Below are 22,440 nucleotides of genomic sequence, written 5' to 3'. Positions count from 1 at the left end.
TTGGGTGTCAAATACCCTGTGCTCTCACACTTGGTGGCTCTAACTTTAATTTATACTCAAAGCACTTTGCTTTAGTGTGGAAAAACAGCTGAAGTTGTACTCTATCCACAACTCCCAGTTCCCTGGGCTCAAGGCACCTGCAGCAATCAGAAGGGAAAAAACCAATAGATATGATAGTAATGTCCGAATTCTGTTAAAACACAGGCTTCTTTCTGCTTCTTACAAGTTATTATACAACAGAAATTGAGACAATGTCTTTTAAAACCCCCAGCTAATGCATCCTGCAGGCCACAGAAGAGGGTTCAGAGTACACTGGTATATCTCAGAGGTTTTTTGTGGGTTAGATTTTTTTTAGTTTCTTCTTCCTGTGATAACCTTTCAACCCAGGCTTTGTGCTCTTTGTGTGTTTATCAGCAAAGCACATCCAGATGCCCTTCAAGGGAGAAATGACTCATACCTGACTCACAATCGCTCAAGCAAAGCTGCAACCTTCAGTTCATTTCCTGGGAGAAGCATCTGTTAGATTCATCTTGGAAGATTAAGCATTTCTCACTGTCATTTTACAGATGGAGGCATTTGTGACTGGCTGAGGAAGGGTCAACTGATTCTCTGCAACGGATGGAAAACAAACTTCTCTGGGTAGTTGAAGCAACACACTGAGGACTGTGAAGATCCTCTTTAGCAAGTGCTGTCAGCCCACTCCCTGTACATAACTGTCGCCTTGCAGAAGGACTTCTAGTTTCACCATACGCCTTCAAAAAAAACCCACCCTTCCCATGACAAGTGTGCAACTGTGTGAAGCAGGCAGCCAGCACGCTCCCTGCCCACATTATCCCTATGCTGTCGCCACCATCTCGTCTCTCTTGCTGGCTGATTAACTGCCACTCAGGAAATGCAAATTGCCCTCCAGTCCCTGCTCGCCTGACTGCAGTCACAGCCTCTAAGTTACCTATCTGGCAATAAATAACAAATGTACTGGGACGCCACTGCAGAAACCACCTTGTTTCACAGAGCTGGCAGCTTTTCACCCACAAAGGTTTCCTAGCTGTTTCTGCACTGCCAAGGGCCCCTTCCTAATGTGACCTTTCATTCCCAGAGGACGAAAAGGAGCAGATCCACTAGGCACATCAAACAAAGGCAGTGCTGGAAATCTATTTTTTTTTCCCCTCTGTCTTCCCTTTGAAGAAGCCTTAGTCCCTATTTAGGCTAAAACCCCATATACAGGATTTGCATCGCATAACTTTAGAACTCTAAAAGATACTTGTATCTGCCATGTATTTTTTTTTTTTTTTTTTTTTTTTTTTTTTTTTGAAAGAAAGAAACACAGAGAGACCTAGTGACGTTATTACCCCATCCTTCAGATGCACAAATCTTAGGACCAGAGAAAGATCTCCCATTCCTCCCCATGAGAACTTGATCACATAGATGCTTATACACACACATCCCAGTAAACCCAATCCTGCCATGGTATATGGCTTTGCCTTCCTCCTTATGCTTTCAAATAGTATGGAAATGCTAATAATGATTCACATTCCTCTGGTTACCACTGTCTCCCTTCTTGGCTGAATAATCACAGATAATTCACTTGTCTGGATATGACTCACAGCTACTTTATTTCACACAAAGCAATTTCTAATTGCATGTTGTATGTCTGTGTTATGAAACCCAGTGCTAACTGTTATTACAAAATTAGTGCAGAAAACTCAAGGGGAAGGAAAACCACAGTGAGAAACCAAGCAACAACCCACAAAGGGGCAAGCCAAAACTGTTTGGTTTCCCATCTCTAGTACAGGAAGATTTTCCACACAGACTCAAGTATTTCCTAGTCATCCACCCAGTAACTTAGAGGCAGTGAGACCATGGGCTCCTTCTCTACCCTCAGACATGTTGAAAGTAATTTGGCAACAGAATACGATGGGGATTTGGTCTGGGTGTGCTTGTCCTTGTATCTATGCTCAATAAGCTCTACAGCAACACTGACAGAGTCACACATGGCAGCTGTGAGCTACCAGGGAGGCAAGTCCTGTCCTCTGCCCTGTGTCCCAGCTTTCACAATAGTTTTATGTGCCTCCAGAAGGGCAGACAGTCAACCAGAATGTATCATGGCTAGAGAAAATGGAGCCGATCTTATAGACCTGGCCATTTTTCACATTTCTGGGTAGGACCAAGTCAGGAATGTGTGAATTTTCAATTTTGCTCAGGCCCTAGCTCCACCTGCTTCAGTGACCTCCTTCAAAGCACTGCCATTGCCAGACACTTGGGACAAAGTTGAGTCAAAAGTTGTAGGAGGCAGACAAGGGATAATCCATCCCATGGGCTAAATTTTATCACCACTTCTAATGCAATGTTTTGACTGTTAAATAATACAGGGTCGGGGAGAAAGACGAATTCCAGAAACCTGATCATCCAAACTAACTATTCATACACTATAGGTATGATTTTGGCATGTACCAACTCATCTTTCCCCGGGACATGGCTCAAAGGACAGCACACACCAGTGACCACTGCCAAGAGCTATATGGGCAAGGTCAGTTTGGGCTCTATCACCCTGTATATTCCTCTGACACTGTCCCAGCAGGCTGTACTTCCTCACAGTCCTGCATACCACATGCTTCCAATTTTGTGCTATGAAAACATTGTTCCTGGATTCTGAAACACATCCCTGTCTTTACTTTGAATACTTTAAACTAGAAAAACATTCTTACAAAATGAATACAGGCATGTCTTGCTATCCACTGAGGATGTATATCTTCTCTAAATATCTACAGCGAGACATGGGCAAAATGGCAAGCTCACAGGGTAAATCATTAACCATCCCTCTGCATCCATGGGGACTAGAAAGGATCCTGATTCTGTGTGAAGAAGGGAGCTACTAGATGCTGTGAGAAAGCACCCACAGGCAATCAAAGACCATGAGAGGGAGAAGTAATGCCAAACAAGACTCATCATGCATGCTGGGGTGGCAGATTCTTAGCAGCAAGGGGTGCTTAAACACCTGGACAGATTGCCACAGGGCACAATGTTCTCCATCACTATCAATATTTATACAAAGATGAGACATCTTCTGACAAGGAAATCACAGTTCAGCCAGCAGCTTTCAGGCACAAAACAGAAGGCATTGGGTGGGAGTCACTGATCTGTACTATGCAGGTGGCCAGCCTAGTTAGAGTTAATGGTCCTTTCTGGCTTCAGAGCCAGAGGAAATATTGTGATTTAATCAAGCACAGAAAACCCACACGGGCAAAAGCTCATCTCTGGAAGACTGCCAAGTCTCTGCAATTGGGCTGCAAATGAAGTGCCCAGTACTTCACATGCACCACTGGCAATCAGAGGGGCTGGTCCCAGGACCCCAGAATAACACAGATGCTCGGGATAGTCAGGATTTGCACTGTAAGCAACCAATGAAAAGAAATAGGACAGATATGAGGCAGACTTTGTGTACCCAAGGAAAGCAAAACATAGGGACAGGACTAAGTGATCATTCAGGCCCATAAGGGGACAGGCATGTTGGGGAAACTGGCATCATCTTTCCTCAAGTACCTCCTATTCGTCTAGCCCCGTGATTCCCTCTAGTTTCATTCATGTAAAACACAAGAATATGAATGAGAAACCCTGCAAAGTGGAGAGGAGGAGGGGGAAAGGAGAAAGGATTTCATGCTACCAGGGCAACTGTCACCATGGCAACTATTTAATTAATGAGCTGCTGATGAACCCTACCAATATGGTTCTAGTGAAGTCATGCTGTAGTAATTACCAGAGTTTCATTCATCCTGTCCTGGCGGGGGCTGCGCAGGCAGCCTGGAGAAGCCTGCGAGCTCTGACAGACGGGAGAGAACAGCTTGCTGAATCAATGGAAGGAGAGCGCGTGCCTGGGAGCGTGCTCCATTACTCCTCCGAGCCAGCTCCCCGGGCACTCAAGCAGAGACCACATGCTGTCCAATCCATCTTCCAGCCCCACACTGCCAAAGGGCAACCCAGCTGGCCTCGTGCCACCAGCACAGGCGGCATTCACAAGCAGTCTGCAGAGCCAGCTCTCCTCCTCCCTGCTATGCCTTCAACCTCCAGAACACAATACAGAAAATAAGCAAATGAGCTGGTGGTTTGCCTTCTCTGGCTGAAGGATTTCTCTTTTCACTGAGCAGAGAGCAGCATAACAGCTGCATGGGCATCCCAAGTAGCAAAAGAGCTCCTGATAAACAAACACAGTGAGGTCTTCAGAGGTGCATAGACACTAGGAACTCTAAGGAACCCTAAGGAGATGAGGGCTATTCTGTACAGAAGGTGGATAAATAAAAATACCATAGACAAGACGTAAAGCAAAAAATACTACTAAAGGTGAGCATCGGGTCAGCTAATTTACCTGTTCTCATGAGACAAGAAGATACTCCATGATACTGCAAGTGCTGAAAACACATCACACCACTACCCTGCAGTGTTACCTGCTCCACAAAGATCCTCAAGCTTTATGAGACATGGACATTATTTACATCAATCACAAGGATAGGACATCTTACAGTCCTATTTGATTGAAAGACATGGAAGTGTACAAACTCATGGGCTGCAGGACATAGCCTTTTTTTAGCAGTCACCGTAGACAAGCCCACTTTGCCTGCTTTAGAAAACAAACTAGTCTACCAAATCTCTTCAGAGCAACTGAGAGAAATCACAAATATATGCATCCCATTCACCTAAATCTCAGCCCACAGAATTAGCTTTGCACCCTGTAACTGCCATGACTAAGAATAACCATACATCATAAAGAATTCACTGTACAGCTTACTGATTATCCTGGAGATTGGAGATCAGGGCCAGAAGCGGTGGGATTTATTTTCCTAGCCTTTAAACAAGCACACCTACACCTGAACTGATCATCCAGACTCCCTTTATAATTGACAGAGGAAAATAACCCCTCTTGCTACTAGTTTCAGATGTCTATCCAAGGATAATTTCCTCCTTAAGGACACAGCATCTATCAAACCAGTGAGTTTGGATGGAAACATGATGGACCTCTGTACCTGGAGGGACCTGTTCTGATAGAGTTTCCTCATTCCCATTCTCCACACAAGGACTAAGTTGCCCTGAGCCAATGGTTAAATATAGGAGCATGGTTAAGTATGCCTGGCAGGAAACAGTTCATGTGCTCATGTGAAATACCAAGGCATCATCCAGGCTGAGTTGATTATATTGGCTAATCTTTATTGTCTGGTACTTCAGGACCACAACAGGAGAGAAAAAGAGTAGTCTGGATCACGACTGCCTTCTGAGGTATCACATCCTGTATGTATTCTAAGGACACACATTTACATCATAGCCTAAGATCCAGATCAAAGGGTAAAAGCCATCTTCCAGCATCTCTCTTTTCCTAAAGAGCTAGGAAGGAAGCACAGATACTAGCTGGACAGATGGACAGATTATTTTTCCATACTAGAGAGTTCCCATTCAGGTCAACACAATCTATTCAGAACCGAGCTAAAAGTCACCACATAAATCTGAGTCTCAGAGTCCTTTGGCATGTCTTGCACCAGCTGTTTTCTGACACCATCAAACACTTGCCAAAGAATTTGGTTTTGAGGCTTCAATTTTCAGCAGTGTCATAAGCAGGGTCTCACACTGTATTTTGGATAAACTGGTGCTGACAGGACGAGGGAACATGCAACATCCCTGATCTCAGCAGCACACAGCTGCCTGCCTCTGCTGGCTAGTGGGATTTGATGTCTTCCCCTTTGGGCTCCAGATCAAACAGTGAGAAGAGTTAGCCTCATCAAGGCACCTCTGAAGACTGTTAAAAGGAACACAAGAACTCTTCTCTGAGCAATTACTTTTAAATTTCCTTGGTCAGGCCAACTGGGGCAGGATCAGCAGTGCCATGGGTCCCACAACATCACACTTGCAGTAACCCTCAGCTCTTGGGTCATTTTTAGATGGGCATATTTAAAAATGAACAGAAGTTTCAAAGACAGATTACATACAATTTATGAATAGACAGCAATTATCTGTTGGCTAATATACCCACACAAAATGGTTGGGACTAACATGCACACCAACTAAGGGGACCCAGTGCTGACTGCCTTAGACAGTAGGCTCAGTCAGATGGAAAAGGGTTAGTTCTTACCGCTCCCTGGAGTGGGCTAGGCCTTCATCTTGCTGATTTGCCATCTTCCAATGCCGCACTGCTCTTCCTCATGATATTTCCACCTTTTCACATCAGTATGTGCCCACCTGAACCAGGAAAAAACAACATACTCATTTGCCCAAAGGGCAAAACTTGACTGTTTCTCTGCACTTTTTGTCAGCCATGTAAAGCAGTACTAGTTAGCTCCCAGTTTGCATTAGTATAGGGAATATCCACTTTATAAGCCATCTAGAAACACCAGTGCTCACAGGGAAGTTGTTGTTGTCTTTCCACCATAAGGACCTAAGCCTCCGTTACTGTAACATATTTAGTAACTCATGGCTGCCCTGTGAGCTAGGGACTGGATTTGAGAGGGGAGTCATTTCACCTGGCCTTAGATGCCCATCTTAGAATGAGACAAAGTCCTCATCTCTCCACACTCAGTAGGAGGAAATTCAGACAACTAGCACAGGGATAGATCGTAGTATATCTCAATCTGAACAGGTTAATCATAACAAAGATTGTTTGTTATAGCAGTTACACTGAGCTATAGATTTAGGCACGCATTGCAATGCTCAGGTGGAAATGAAATGCCTAAATCCACACTTAGTACCCAAGATCTCTAGCCATTATCCTCCTCATTCCACTTATATTTAAAAACTGACCTGTAAACACTCAGTCTGACTGGCCCACAACTGCCAAATCTGAGCATTGTCTGAATATTTGAGACCAGATCCACACCTGAAAACAAGGTGCTCTTCTAGACAATGTCCTGAAAGATGTGAGCAGAAAGCTAAAAGTGTCTCTACCAGGGCGCCTCTTTCCTGTTAATATTGCACACTGATGGTGTTTTTATATGAGAGTCTGGTTGCAACATTGCTCAAATCTCATAAAATCTAAATTCAGTTTCCTTTAAACTTCATTTGGGGGCTCTAAATGCAAACAGTTCAGTCACCCTGATTCTAATCTGTCACCACTGAATCAGTAAAAAAAAAAAAAAAAAAAAAAAAATCAGGAGAAATCTTTTGCCTAGCTTCCAGGCTCATTCTTTACAGCGATTAAACATAAGATAAGACAGCAAGTTCAAAATTTTCTCTTAGGAAAAGTAAATTTTTTTTAGAAAAATGAAACTTTCTCATCCATGCCAGTACTAAAATATCCATGGCAAAGCACTGCTTTGAAGCAAGAGCCACGAGGACCCCTCATAATCCAGCACATACAGGGTCGGCAACAGAGGTCTGCCGTTTTTTCCCTAAAAGCTGTTCTATTTATACACATCTTGGCAGGCATGAAAGTACCTGCCAGATGGACAGATAACTGACATCCGGAAAAGACAGTCCGCCAGCTGCTGTTAGCAGGGGTTGGGAAGCGTGGGGGCTGGTTAATAAGAAACCACTTACTTCCTCACGGCTGCTAGCTGCCCGCTCCCTTCCTAGGGCTTAATGGAATTTGGAGAGAGTATTTCAAGTCAGACCATCTGTCAGCACACATATATATCAGAGGAGTCCCAGCACCTTGCTTGTACATCAAGCACAAAGCTTTGTTTCCTCACAGGAAGCTTTGTTGGTGCGCTCTCCCTCATCTCTCTGACTTCCGCAGCGATTCCCACAGGGCAGGGTTTGACCGTGGATGGTACTTACTGCTGATAAGCTGGCGAGCTGAGACCCATGCCAACGAGCAGAGGGCTCCTTGGATAGCTGTTGGCTGCAAGACAGAGGCAGGTGTGCCCAGCAGAGGGATAAGAGGGGAGAAATAGCTTTCACACCACGCAGAAGCTGTGAGCCCTCAGACCACAGGCAGTCCTGGGTGGAAAAGCCCTGGGGGTGATGCTGGACTCAAAGCTGAAGAAGCTGTCAGAACACTTCCCTTGAAAATAGAGCAGACCATGTCCTGGCCTACATTAGATAAGTGGCCAGCAGAGCAAGAGGAACTGTAAAAAAATCATGCCAGCTCTTACCCACTGCAAGAATCATAAAATTTTAAAAAGCAGCCCTATTCAGGAATTCTCTAACAATATTCCTCATTTTATGTTCTCTGTCACGTACTACTTAGTTTTGCTAAGAATTTTCCACCAGACAATATACAAACTGTTTATTAACATCCTGAAAGAAGATTTCTTACACCTGTGTTTAGCTTTTCTTCTGCAATTTCAAAAACCAAATGCATCCTTTTCCTTTCATTGCAAGCAGGGAGCCTGGCATAATCACAGGACTCCAGGAACTGGAGCTTTAAGACCATCTGCAACTTGTGTGAGTCTTCTGAAAAAGTCACAGGCATTTTCCCCATGTTTCTCTTAAACACAGTGTTTTATTCTCCTTTTTAGCCTAGAGCAATGCCTAGGCTCCTGTAAAGGTAACAGCTGAGCCCATGTGTGTAGGCTGAACAAATGAGCAAAAGGTTGTAAGTATTTTTGCAGTCTGTTGATCAAGAGGACCACTGGAATAAAGCCACACGCTCCTTTACACTACATTGGTATCTGTAGCTGGCTAAATCCCTTCACTTCTCCCTCTGCCTCCACACCCCCATTTGTAAAACAGCACTATGATGCCATCCTCCTTCATGACCTCCTGAGAAGCATGATTTATAAAAGCAAGGGACTGTCATCCTTCTGCTTAAAAGACTCCCGACTGCACACAGAACCTAATTAAAGTAAGTTCAACCGATGGATTAGTTTGCAGCTATTTTTGTCCTCTGAAAACCTAGACATAAGAGCTGTTCTGATGCATTAACATGGAATTTACCTGTAGTTCATCCACTCCATTTATTTTTATCTTATTAATACATGTTTTCAGAAGAAGAATAAATGGGAACAAACAATTGTTTGGATATTTCTTCTTCTGGGTCATGTTATTCCAAACATCTGCCTCATACTAATAAGATACAGAAGTGACAAACATTACAGATCCTCTGTGTCGATGGTCTCATTTATAACTAGAATAACCTTCAATAACTCTGCTGAAATCAAAGGAGCTACTTACAGTTTAAGGGCTGGTGCTGAGATCAACATCCACCTAATGCGATACCAGTTACGGATTCCACAACTCCGTAACAGTTTTGCAGACACTTGCAAATTCACCCAAGAGTACCATTTTTCTTAAAGCACCAGATCTTGGAGCCTTAATTTGTTCTTTTGGGTTTTTTGTTTTTTTTTTTTCTTTTGGTGCATTTCAATCCCATTGATTTAGAAAGAAGTATGAGATATCCCAATAGTAATAGATAATAAACAGCAAATTATTTTAGGTAATTTCACATTTTCCCAGGTGATTTCACATCTCTGAAGGTGTACTTGGGTTTGGAATTCAGAAATGCCAGACTAATTCTCTGAGTTGCTGCAAGCTGGTAAATCACCACTGCTTACCCTTTGACAGCAAGAGTTTTAGAAGCAGTGGCATCAATACCAGATACATTGGACAGCCCAGTAATTTAACAAGACTGATGATCATGCTTCAAATTTCTTTTTCAATACATTGGGTGAAAAAATCCCAAAGTCACTCTTTGTGTCCCCTCAGATTCAGCCTTGTAAATTAATTTATTTTAAATTCCTTCTGTCTGAGAGAGGCCAGGGCTCCGTTAAAAACACACACACTGGCACCAGTTTGAAGCATTAGTGTTGGTAATCTTACTACACTGACAAAAGGGGACTTGTGGAGTTAAAGCTCATTAATTTCTTGTAGATTGTTTCATTCAAATGGTGTCTTTCCTGCTATAGCAGCATGACCTTGAAAAGACCTTGCTGAACCCCTGCTCTGTCAGAGTCTTGCTGCATATATTCACCTCCTTCATGTCTGAGAAGATACTCTGGAGACTAGAAGTAAAGGACTCCTCCTCCACAAGGGGGCAAGGAGTATTCAGGGATGGCAAGAGCTGCCCTGAACAATATGTTGCTGCCTGCTCTTTAGGGGAGTTCTAGTAACAAGTGGGTGATCACCAGCAATGACTGAATGATGTTCTGGGGGGAGAAGCGAGAGGAGTGAAACAGAAGGCAAACCCAGCCTCCCAGCAAGCTGTAGGGACGGTCTCAAATTGGGATGGTACTGATGCCACAAGCTAAAGGCAGAAACAACACTGGGGGGGGTCTGGGCTGCTTCCATGATAGCATTTAGATATCTAATCTGAAAAAAAATCAGGAAATAGCTGGTTTTCTGTTGGGACAAAAATCACATTTTAAGGTGAGTCAGCTGCAAACAGGCCCCATTGCTGAGGAACGCTGGCCTAGAAACAAAATTGTTGTTTCCAGTTCTCTTTGGTACAGCATGGCTACCATTCAAACCTGGTTTGTTTTTATACTCTTCTCATACTTCACAGCTGACAGCATCACAAAAGGCACACTCCTAACCTCTCAATCCTATTGCCAACAGCCAGGGCAATGACAAGCTTCCACTATAGAGTCAGTCTGGGAACGATGAAGCAAGAGCAGTAGGTAGTCCCTAGGAGTAGGACATAACTATTAAAAGTTGTCAGTTCATATAAGTACTCCACTGTCACTCATTTCAGCATGAAATTTGCTGTAAGGGCATAATCTCAAGTGTTCTGGAACAATAATCTACAGCATTGCAATTCTTGAAGACCTCTTAATGAAGAGAAACTTTTGAAATTAATACTTGGCTACTAGAGGAATTGGCCAGTTCATCAGGACTTTATTACTGTTAACATATTATCTTTCCCACATAAATTTTAATTAATGCGATGAGAAGAGAGCTGCACAAGCAGCAGCAAGCCCAGAAATGTCAGAAGGGGCAGCAAGCCCCAACCAATCACCCCAGACTTGTCCTGGACAGGAACAACCGATAGAAGTCAATGCTACAATAGAATCAAACAGCTAAAGATAAATGTAACCTATCTTTAAAATAGTTGAAATCTCATATGCAACATCCCTTACTTTGAGAGTTAACATTTCAAAACAGCCCAGTAGAAGATATTGTGAGATATCAGTTCTGGAAGATTTGTTCATTTTTAGTAGATATACAGTGGATCATATGATAAAGTGAAAAAAATTTTGAAATCTCTGAGTTCAGGATCAGGGCTTTCTGGGGAATTCCAGGCTTCTCCTGGAATTTCCTAAACTTCTGGAATTCAACCCAGAAGGGTATTCAACAGACAATTTTTTGGTAGCAGTTGCTAATTTATTTATGGAGGAATTGTTTGCATCAGTCAGCTGGTCAGTTTGACAATTTTAATATATACTGTTGAGTATTTAAAGAAATGCCAAATTTATATGCATTCAATACAGTTAATTTTATCATAGAATATACGGGTTTCTTTAAAAGTCTGCTCCTAATTGTGAAGCAAGCAACGTTTCCTAACAGTCTTCCAGAAAAAAACTTCACATCCAAATAATTTCCGTAATACCACTTGAAGCCACCAAGGAAGGCTTCAATATATTTTCACCTTTGCTTTAATAAAAAGACCCTGGCATGTCCAATTTTTTATTCTTGAGTATGTGCATCTCCCAGTTTGTCAGTAAATATAGGTGATTTAAAAAAAACATTGCTTAAAACTGCTGTTCAACTTGATTTGATGATTGCTTTTCTATGAATGTTGTGAAAAGGTCCTTTTATATTTGCATAAACTTGGAAGAGGGAAATAAGGACCAAGATAAAACCATGTAAGAACAGAGATATTCAAGGAGAGCATGTTAAGATGGAGCTGCTCTAGACAGTCATGTTGCTTCCTTCCTTGTGGGAGGCTTATTGGGCAGAAAGCAGTCTGCACTGAGCAACACCACAGGGTGAGGGGCTGAGATGGGACCTGGTGCCTAGATCCTATAGACACTTCTGCCCATGATGGATCAAGTTCTCAAGTTCTTCCAAGCAAAGTCAATGCACTAACCCACTAGGAAATTACTTGTACACATCAGGTACAGTACAGTCTTCTTTATCTTCCCCTGAGCAGGATTTACACAAAAAGTAATTCTTTCTGATGCCAAACTCATAATTCAGTTCAATTACTTGCTGTATTAAATTGCTGAATCCAGTGATTTATTGATTCAGCCTTAACTGAGACCTTATTTCCATCCTTGTCTTGTTCCTCTTTAATTAGTTTCATGAATCTGTAGTAAATTAGCCTAATAATGTGCTTGATAAGCACATACTTGCTCACTTTTTTCTTTTGCTAAAATCCATAAAGAGTACATGGGGCTGGTCTACCCCTTCAAGTTTTGACATGAGCCATGAACATTTGATTCTGTCTAGATTTGATATCTAAAGCCTAAATTCACAAAGGCATTTAGAAGCCTAAAACCCATGTTAATAGAATCTAGTTTTATTTATTTATTTACTTACTTAATTGATGCCTTTTGCCACCTTCTCTGCAAAAGTGGGAAGCCTTCTCTTGATGAGGGTCCAGTGAGTCCAGCATGAAAAAACAGTGCTGGTTCATTCTGCACAGGGCTCCTGCTTGTAGGTTAGTTGTGCTGGCATCTGGCTGGTTCCCAGTCATCATACAGGCCATTACACACAAGTAATACCAAGGTCTATTGCATGCTCTCCACATGCTACTCTCTTCCATGGGGAGACAGTCCAAGTACTTATAGCAGAAGCAAGTCTGAACTTTACAGATGGGCTCATTATCAGAGCCAAACTCAGTCTGAAAGGTCTCTAATCCTCAAACTATAAGAGCTCATTCTTTTGTCTCTGCTGAACTTTCTGCACCAAATGAAAACAAACAAGGTCCATAACTAGTTTATCTTCTTTCCACTTCACCACCCATCACTCAAAAGGTTGGTTCCACTACCTCTTTCCAGATGTCTTCCATACTGGGTTGCATAAGTACTACATACTAAGTCTCTGCATCCCAAAGACTGGGGACTGGCTAGGACCATTGTCTACAATGGTACAGAAGGGACTGAGACTTTCAAAGAGAGCCTGAAACAGCAAAGCCCTGAAAATACCCTGTGCGTCCTACCACTTCCACCTGAAAAACACACTGCCTACTCTGCAGGAAGAGGAGAATGCAAACAGATGTCTGTGCAGACATGCAGCCTAACTCCAGGTGCACAGCATCAGAAATAAACATTCAGTGAAGAGTGGCGTCCATAAGTATCCTTTATTCTTTGGCTGTGTTAGCCTCTGACATAGGTTGCTTTCTGTGCCCAGAACAACCAACATAACTAAAAAAAAAAAAAAAGGGGAGGGGGGGGAAGAGGGGAAGAATAGGGTTCTTAAGGAGCTTCTTTAATGAAAGAGAAATCTATAAATTGCTGCCAGAAGAGTTGTGTTATCACAGCAATGTCTATCTAACCATGTAGTTTAAGTCGTATTTCAAGAAGGGAGGGTGTTCATTAGCTTTCGTTCCAATTTGCAGTTTTCTGGAGGAGCCTTATGTCAGACACCCATGCCAGAAATAAAAACAGAGGGCAAATGGTCCCTCCTTTTTCTGTTAGTGTAACTCCACTGTTGTGTGCTCCCCAGAGTAAATCCCAGTAAGATCTGCTTCTTCCCCCACCCTAAATGCATCCTTAGCCTCACTCAATTTTCTGACTGCCAAGTTAAAGAATAGTTATTAGCAGAATGATCCCCAAACAAGCATTGGACAGGAAACAAAGTCGATTAACTAACCAGAAAGCTCTGAAAGCCACAGCCCAGCCACGGTTTTCTGCTCACTTAGAGCTCTGTCTGGCACCACTGGGAGCCACCCTGACACATTCACACCACGCCAGTGCAGAAAGGACCTCTGCTTAGCAGAAGGGAGTGGAAGCAGGTCAGGCAGTGGGAAGCTGATCCCTAATGCAGGCACAAAATGAGAGAACATTTGTGACAGTCTGGAAATCCTCAAGTGGATCCACACACCCTGGTAACCATCACTTGGAGTTTTTAAGTCAAGATTGAGCCAGTGTATGTTCCTTAGAGAAATGCCACATAGGGAAGTCTCATGGTCCAGACCACTGCAGTCCTCTCAGGCCTTCCAATCTCTTTCTGTGCAGCCCTCACAAAGTGCTATGGCCATTTTAGCTCTTTTGAAAACTGCGTTTCTCATCTACACATTACCTTGTGATGAGAGAACTCCTGAGCTTCCTGGGAAGTGATCACCACCAGACCTGGGACCTGGACGCAAAGGCCCCACCACAGTCAGGAATTTTGCCTTCAGGCAGACGGTGAAGGTCAATTTAGCCCTTTATTACCACAAGCAAATGGTCATCTCTAGCAGCAGAATGATCATGCCAAATACCATTTCCAATTTGTGAGCCTTCTCAACAAATGAATCAATTACCACTCCTAGCTGGCATCATTACACAGTCTTGCTCCCTTCTGCATTGTTTGCTCAGTAATATTGCTCTGTGTCTTCATTAACTAGCAGTGATTTGGAAAGAAACAACCATAATTCATATTCCAAAAGTCATCCTCCCATGTACCTATTCACTCACCATTCCTAATTAAGTTCATGAAAGATTAATTCTTTAATGATTATGATTTGTAATGTTAATTAATTAGCTGCTTTTCTATTAAGCATTCAGAGGTTTCCAGCATTGCATTGATTCCTTAATTAGCCTGTGGTGAGTGTAAAAAAGAAAAAGTGAGTAACCGGCTTCATTCTTTTTGTCCCTTAGACAAATTATCTGCTGCTTGGTCTTCCAGTCCATGTTCTTTCTCACTCCATGCAGAATCTCTTTCCTCCATTGCTGCAAATATAGCTGCTTTGCTCCCTCATTTTTTCTAACAGGATAACATAACCAAGGAACAAGCACAGTTGACTCACATCACTCTTTCCCTGGGCAGAAAGTATTTTGATATGAACCCTGACTCTTTTCATGCTCCCCAAGGTGGGCAGACCTGCAATTGAAAAGCTGCCTGTTACACCAACATGGCCCTCTCTAACATTCAGTTTGGAACGACAACCCCCAGGATTGCTGATCTCTGCCAGCATCCAGGATGGTATGTACATCACAATTCCAGTTAGTCTGCCAGGAGCTCCCTGCAACTTCAGCTTCATCACAGTTCCACACACAACCTTTCTGCCAGGGCCCAGTGAAGTGTAAACCAGTTGCAGCACACTGTAATCTCTATGCAGGTGTTTTTATTACAGCATAAGTGCTTCTCTGATTAAATATGAGGTGTCTGGATAATTTCTCATAAAGCCAGCTTGCACTGAAGCAGACGTGCCTTAGGACAGCCACATCAGCCTGATGAGATTCTTGGTAGCTAGAGGAGCTGACAGGTAGAAAGTTCTCTTGTCAACATCATATGTATCTGTCAGGAAGTCTCCACATCAGCTGGTGACAGGGACACATGAGGATTCAAGATGGAAACCACAGCTGAGGCCATGTCCCCAGATCACCTCAGATGACCTTTCAGTTTAGATGCTTTCTGCCACACCAAGTAAACCTTGCCCCTGTGTCTGGTTCCCATCAGGAAAAGCTAAGCAATTCTTGAAGCATTTCTCTTCAACTCTTCCTACTGTTTCTTCTGCTCGGTGACTCACTCCCAAGTATACCCACAACCTGCTAATCCATTGCTGCTGGAAAGCCCCACTAAACATAACACTGCAGCTCAATCAAAATAAATACCACCTGTCTCCTCCTTCCCCTCAGCACAAACACAGGCAAACCTGGGAGCTGAAGAGACCCCCAGCCCTCCAAAATGGGGCTCAGAGTGTTACATCTTAATTGATAAAAGAACCAAAGGAGGGTTGTGAAAGAATGCCACGAATTGATAAAGGAACTGGTAAAGCTGACAGTTGTAGTTAAAACAAGGAAACACTGATGAGCACAAGGGATGACCCCATAAAATCATCAAGCAGGGAAATACCAAGATAAGCACCCAGAAAAGCTGCTTAGTGATCCAAGCAGAGAACTACGAGTGAACTTCCTCATTAACATAGTAAAAACCCACCATCGAGTAAGAAAAAGGCCCTTACCAAGAAAAGCCCCTTCCTCACTGAACATGCACACTTAAAGAGTGTACGGGGGCTTTAAATGGAGACAAGACCTCGCAAGCACCAATGAGAACGAGGATGGGCAAATTTATCAGTAAAAAGAATTGATAACTGTCGCTCAGGGTATATAAATGCTTACTGTGGGTTAATTAAGGCGTGCTAGTGGAATTTGTGGAATTACCACCTACCCCTGCCCAGATACGAATTAAACAGGTATCTCAACTCTCTGTTTTTCGTCTCGTTGCACACCGGATAAAAGAACCCAGATTTTGGAACAAGAAGAGTGAGACACAGTATGGAGCAGACAAATCATGCGTGAATTACCAGGGAAAAGAGGAAGGGGCTCAGCTAGGAATGGTGCTCACTACCTGCTACCAGCCCTTGCTCACAGCTCCTGGATGCCTCTGGGATTGCCAGGCAGGGCTCTGAAAGGCTGGGTGAGGTCTCACATGCCCCCAAACATTCTCACCCCTGCACAGCCCTCTCACTCGTGCTGCCCTGACAACGTATGTCGGTGCACCTAGCCCAGCAGAACGGGTTCTTTCATACCGAATTACAGATGTCTCCAGCACGGCAAGGAAAGGAAGCAGTTTGTGCATTGCTGATACTGCGGGGATGAACACACTACGTTACAGCACAATATTATCCAGTAAGAGCATATATGGTCTATTGATCTCTTCAGCCTAAAAAAAATGTTGCAAACAAAATCAGTCATGCAAGCACGCAACACAGGGCACATACTGTGAGCAAGGCTGCCACCACATGGTACAAGGACAGACCTGCAGGCTCCTTCAGCCAGAGTGGGGAAAACCATCCTCACACCTCCAACCAGCCCTGGCCTCATTAACAAGCTATGGCCAAATCCTGATGTCTCAGCCGGATCAATTAATTTGGTCAGGAACTGTTGTTCTTACACTCTTCCCTCTACTCCAAGTCGTTAGAAGAAAGCACTGAAGGCTTGCAAAACAGGGATTGCTGAGACACAGATGAGATTTGGCTGCTCTCACTAGGGAAGATTTCAATCAAGTGAACCAGTTCACGAGTGCCCCAAAGATGAGAAAAGTCTGGGCTCAGTGGAGCCTGAGGGCACTGATAGACAAAAATACACTAAGGTCTTGCAGTTCCTAAACTAGCATTGCTTGCGGGCATGAAATTAATCCAAAATCATGATACTTCCAGTAATGGCTAGGCTTCTAATGTTGAACTACAGAGCAGTTCCAGTAAGTGTGACTCTGCTCTGTGATAACAGAATAATCTGAAAAAGATGGAAAATATTTTTTCTTCTTCCCTTTGAGCCCCCTCAAAATACTCCCCCAAAATTTGGGGGAGAGATGAGTTCAGAATCTAGAGGAAAACAGATTTTTTCATCACAGATGAAAATTACCTTTAGTTTTGGAAAAAAACATCATATGGATAAAAAACATCTCAAACACTATTTTAAAAAAGCTTCCTCTACAATGCAGGCCTACCAATACACACATACCAGATACCAGATACTGCCCCAAATGTAGAAGCAAGAAGAGCAACAGAAACCATAGCTTTGTGACAGAGTAGTACAGGTCAGGTCAGATCATAAAAGTGTGAGGGTTAAACAAAGCTGAGATTTACCTTCCTCCATCATTCTCAAGCCCAGACAGTATTTTGAGGACTCCAGCCTTTTGTAGGTCTTCTATACAGTAGAGCTACACAGAAATGGTGCCTTCATCAAGCCCAAGGCTTTATCACCTCCTCCTCCTTTTGCTGATTCCCTCCCTTGACTGATGGCAGGTTTCTAATTAAAATACAGACCCCGCAGCTGTGACTAGCAGTGGTGCAAGGCAGTAAGACTCACACACATCCATCATGAAGTAGTACCTCTGGCACTATGCCTTCACAGGGAAGGCACAGCCTTCAGCTACATTGAGCCTTCATGAGGATGGCATCTAGCACCTTTGCAGCCAATTCATCTCCATCTCCAAGCCATCACTTAACTTTCTTGGTGAATAAAGGTCTTTTTATCCTCTGTTTTACCAGACAATCCATCAGGCAGATAGGCATCAAAGCATGACTGACCCTGACTGTGATATACTCACCAACTCTGAAATTCTTATCTGTAGTTCACCCTCACTCCTTGAGACCATAAAGTACATTGGAGGGTTTTCCCAGGATAAGAATACCTTTGTTTATGGGGTCAGAGAGAGCTGCAGCACACATTGCCATGAAACACACTCAGGGCACAGCATAAACAGGGCACAGGGAAAATGGAGATGCTGACCCAACTGCCTGTCCTCCCTTCCACCTGCCCTCCCTCTGCCATGGTCATAGCTACCAGCAACCCTTTCCCTCTGGCACTGATCAGATCCAGTGCCCTTGTCCCACAAACCCAGCCCAAGGGCACTGGATAGAAGCTCAGCTGAGACAGAGATGGCAAACACAGGCTTTGCCTGGATTAGGCATTTCTCAGGTGACCACTCCATTCACAGTGCCTCTTCCTGCAGGGTGAAGAAACAGAAGAGGGTGCGAGGCTGTCTCTGAGAGCAGCTTTGGATGGATACTGCCCTGGCTGAAACTACTCACTTGGTGAGGAATATGTGTCCCTTAAAGAACATGCCTTTGACTTTTCAAAGTGCTTTCCCACATGGAATTAAGACAAGTGTTGCTGGATCAATTAACTTTCAAGCACTGTGCTGATTCAGTAGCAGCTTTGCTCCCATCCCCATGGACAATCTCTCCCCTTTCACTGTTGCTCTACAGCTGCAGATCATCTATGGGGTTTAGCCTTAGCACCCAGGAAAAGGTGAGCAGCCTTCCAGGCAGGTTCCCTTAACCATGTCTCCTTTAACAGTTTCAGCAGTTAGAATATACTTTTAGAGCCTATCTTCAAAGTTTCTGCTCTTTGAGAAAACTTTTGACATAAGATAAGACACTGGGACCAGCTACCTTCCTCCAAAGTGGTTATGATCCCAGGGCAAATCACTGAGATGAAGTGTATTTTCCTTGTAGCAGGATGTGTGGCCCTGGTCTGCCATGCATCATTTAAACTAGCGCACAGTCAGACAGCAGAAGTCAAAGCCAGCACCTGTAAATCTGTCCATGACAGATCAAGTAGACAGATGTGCTTAGCCGAGTTGAAAACAACAGCAGAAAAAGTTATGGAGGAGAAGAAAAGGAAAACTATGTTGATTACTGCCCATCAGGAGCTTCCTGGAGGCTCCAGGGACTACTAATGCCCTCACTCAAGACAGTATCACAGTAATCCACACACATTTTTCTGCCAGGTAGAAGGGTGCTGCTTTGTGCTGTGATGGTGACTGACAGCATAAGCAGATCCTCCAGGAGCATGTGGGTAACTCACAGCAGCCCTTTCCCCGCCCTCCCACAGCACATGCAGCCGTCCCGTGCAGCAGAACTACCCACAGGACAGCAGCACTCCTTAGGGCCATAGTACTGTGCAGCACACACAGCCACCAGGAGATGCTCATCCTGCCTCCAGGGAGTACCCTCCATGGTACAAACAGATGGGAGGGAGCCAGGGATGTAAAGTGAGCACTTGGCCAGCCAGTAAATTAATTTCAAAGACAGGCAGGTGATAGATGGGGCTCATACGGGAAACAGGAGAGGATAAATTGCCCATCTGTGACTGATACAGCAGAGAACTTTGCAGGATGGAGCAAAATGAATGGGCACAGAGGGATCAAGGAAGGAGAGACTGAGCGTCATGTACATAATTGAATCCCTGAGGCCTGGATCCTGTCTTTTGGGCTATGTGGGATTGCAGATGTAGGAGTACAGCTGAAGTGAATGATTCATGGGCTCTGTGTGATAGACAGGACCTCCAGAGTGATCTTTTATTGTGTGGGGGTGGGAATGCCACTGACAGAATGGTGAGGGAATGTGATGAGATGAGGAGCTTCCTCCACATCTTTCTGTGAACCTTTGAACCCAGCCTTTATGAAAACAGCCTGGATGAGTCTATCAAAAATTAGAGGTGATGCCACAGATCAGCACTCAGGACCCAGCCAGGGAGGCAGCTTGTCAACTGGAGCCAATACCTGCTGCACAACAAACCCAGACTTACACCAAAAGCTTATTAGTCTGCTCAGTGCTGCTGACTTCTTCCCTACAGGAACATTGTCAAGGAGATTAAAATGTTAGGAAAATCAGCTCTTTCCCCTCTGTCCTTCCCTGCCCTGCTGCTGTGCCAGGTTTAAGTTGGCAGAAACAGCCAATTAGCCAGTGCCAAACCATTTCTAGGGCATTCCCAGTCTCACCAGAAGCAGGGGCCCTCCAGTGCCTTAGGAAAGAGGTTTTCAGCAGTGCCACCCCAGGCTGATGTGCTGAAAAGCAGCTCAGAAGCATTTTTCATTGTCCTGTCCCATGTTCCTTCAGGGTGTTACTTGCTTTTACCCCAGTAATTACTCAGGTGGAAAGACAAGCTCCCATACTTACGGCAGGAGACTCACATGCATGACACAAGTACAGCTGGGATGTGCCCAAGCACTGTGCCCGGCCAAACTGCCTGAAGCAGCGCAGGCAAGCCAGCTGCACCGTCCTGCTGCTTCAGTACCTGTAAACATCCTTCCCCATATGATTGGGGGCTGCAAGAGGATATTAACTGTGGGTTATGTGTGACCACAGCATTTCTTCTCACCAGCTTCCACTCTTCAAGAGAGGCCATCAATGATGGCCAAGAGAAGAGAAAACTGGAGCAAATGCATAGCCAGACTTTTCCTGTGTTACTTTCCTGCATGTACAGTCTTCAGGAACCTGCTCAAGTGGGAATTTTCATGCTATTAAGGCCACCTATGGTTTCTTGCTCTGCAACTCAATTTTTTACTTTCATTTTTAAACTGTTAGCATCCACCACAAACCATGGCAAAGAGGATATTCCATGCCACACTGATGAATCCTCCAGTATAAGGTAGCAGGAAATCCAGTGCCTTAGTGCCAATCCTCCTGGCATCTGGACCTCTCCCTACATCTGTTTAAAGTAGAAGAGGTGATAGATCAACTTTCTTTCAAGATTGTGAACTAATTTTATACTGAGAACTGGTGTCTTCTAGCTTGTTCCCAACTTGCCCTGCCACCTAAGCCCATACTGCTCTTGTGCTTGAGCAAAGCTATAAGCAGCCTGACTCCTTGTTTGCAAAGAGACTCCATTTCATTAAATGGTGCTCTCCATTTGTCCCATCTTTGTGAAATAATGTGGCTTTTTAATAGGCTCAGTGGACTTACTCTCTGAGCCACTGGAAGAGGCCCAAAGTAGATGTTAATCCACTAACTCAAATGCTTTCCACGAATCAGAAAATAACAGAGAATGCTGCTAAAGTTTGTAGTCCATATCCCCACCCAGTTTTTCCAGGTGATAGAAGAGTAAGGAACATATTAAAGCCCTTTCTACTGAGATGCAGGAGCTTCTACACTCCCAGAAATTGCCTGTGTCTCACTGATATGTTCCTGAGGATCTGAAATCCCCGTAGCTTTGACACACCCATCCTAGCACAGGTATGACAGCCAGTCCCTCTTTCCCAACAAAGGTGATACCTTTTCAAGTCACAGGAATAAATGGTACCACCAAATACATTTTTGACACCTGTGTTGAGCTGCATATCCAGCATTTTCTTGGTATTGAAATGTTGCAAAGTGATACTAGTAAAAGTTCCTATCACGAGACGAGTTCTGTCTCTCACTGGAAGTCTCCATCCTTCCAGTGTCTGATGCCCACTGATTTCAGGAGGAGAGATGATGTAAGTAAATGCAGTGTGAATGGGCAGATGAAAGCTCTGAATGGATGTCAGGGACAGGGACAAAGTGGGTGTTAAGCCAATGATGGCTGGACCCATTAAGATGGCTAAGACCCACCTTAACACCCACATGGCACTGCACATGCATTTCCAATTTGCCCGTGTTGCCCAAGACACTCTGCAATCAAATCAGAATGCTGTCAAGGCAAAGTCAAGCAGGGAAGCGCAGGAAATGTCGAAATTATAGCTGGGCGCCCACCACTGATGCTGCAGAGCCCCGACGTTAAAGCTTTTCATCCTGCGAGCGTGGTGCTGGTAAGGTTTCTGCACTGATCAGTGCCTGGAAGAAGCAGAGCTTGGTTAGTTGCTGACTACTGGCTATCTTGGGGGGTTCCGTGGAAATGGCAGGGATAAGCGACCCCACGGGGACCTACTGGTAGGGTAGGCACAGGCTTGCTTGCCAAGGGCAGCATCCGGGCACCTGAAGCCCACATTCCCCCAGCGCCCCGAGGGAGGGTCCCTGTCCCTTCTGCACCCCCGAGGTGCCCCTGGAGGTGCCTCCCCACGCCCACAGGCGAGACGACAGCACATCCCACTCCACCTCTCCCCACGCCCCCAGCCCCACCGCTGCCTTCGCTCCCCGCGGCGGGTCCTCACTCCGTGATTCTCCGGTATGTCCCGGGGCCAGCCCCCTCCTGTGAGTGCCCCTCGGGTGCTCAAGCGCCAGGTCCCACC

General features: G+C 44.4%; 1 protein-coding gene across 1 annotated transcript in view; it reads right to left on the bottom strand.

Moving 5' to 3' along the window:
* DUSP4 (dual specificity phosphatase 4) overlaps positions 1 to 22,440 on the bottom strand; it is a 105,709-nt gene that overhangs the window by 82,898 nt on the left and 371 nt on the right. Inside the window, exon 2 of the mRNA XM_026847947.1 lies at positions 21,824 to 21,883. Within this exon, the coding sequence (XP_026703748.1) occupies positions 21,824 to 21,883 (60 nt within the window). The remainder of the gene's footprint in view (positions 1 to 21,823; positions 21,884 to 22,440) is intronic.

The sequence above is a fragment of the Athene cunicularia genome (genome assembly GCF_003259725.1).
Source record: "Athene cunicularia isolate RWA chromosome 4 unlocalized genomic scaffold, athCun1 chr4_part2, whole genome shotgun sequence".
Classification (NCBI taxonomy): domain Eukaryota; kingdom Metazoa; phylum Chordata; class Aves; order Strigiformes; family Strigidae; genus Athene; species Athene cunicularia.
This window is presented reverse-complemented; position numbering and strand designations above follow the sequence as displayed.